The sequence below is a fragment of the Penaeus monodon genome, chromosome 23 (assembly GCF_015228065.2).
Source record: "Penaeus monodon isolate SGIC_2016 chromosome 23, NSTDA_Pmon_1, whole genome shotgun sequence".
NCBI classification, from domain to species: Eukaryota; Metazoa; Arthropoda; class Malacostraca; order Decapoda; family Penaeidae; genus Penaeus; species Penaeus monodon.
Window position 1 is genome coordinate 15,838,413 of NC_051408.1, and position 246 is coordinate 15,838,658.

Consider the following 246-nt stretch of genomic DNA (forward strand, 5'->3'; position numbering starts at 1 on the left):
CTTATTTTTTACAGTTGTGACAGCAGCACAGGCAAAGAATTTGATAGATGCAGGTGTGGATGGCTTACGAGTAGGTATGGGATCAGGTTCCATCTGCATCACACAAGAAGTCATGGCTGTTGGTCGTCCTCAGGCTACAGCTGTGTACAAGGTGAGATATTACTCTACTGATGTATACTGTCATGTGCTTTTCAGAGGATTCAGTTATGAAATCTCAGTGTGTTATGAATATACAGAAAAAAAATG

General features: G+C 40.7%; 1 protein-coding gene across 6 annotated transcripts in view; it reads left to right on the top strand.

The window, feature by feature from the left end:
- Positions 1-246, top strand: part of LOC119587818 (inosine-5'-monophosphate dehydrogenase 1b-like) — a 51,071-nt gene that overhangs the window by 5,704 nt on the left and 45,121 nt on the right. For all 6 annotated transcript variants that reach the window (XR_005230022.1, XM_037936522.1, XM_037936517.1 and 3 more), the window contains exon 8: positions 15-151. Coding sequence is in view for 5 of the 6 variants with exons in the window: in XM_037936522.1 (XP_037792450.1) it covers positions 15-151 (137 nt within the window). In the remaining variant the exon portion in view is untranslated. The remainder of the gene's footprint in view (positions 1-14; positions 152-246) is intronic.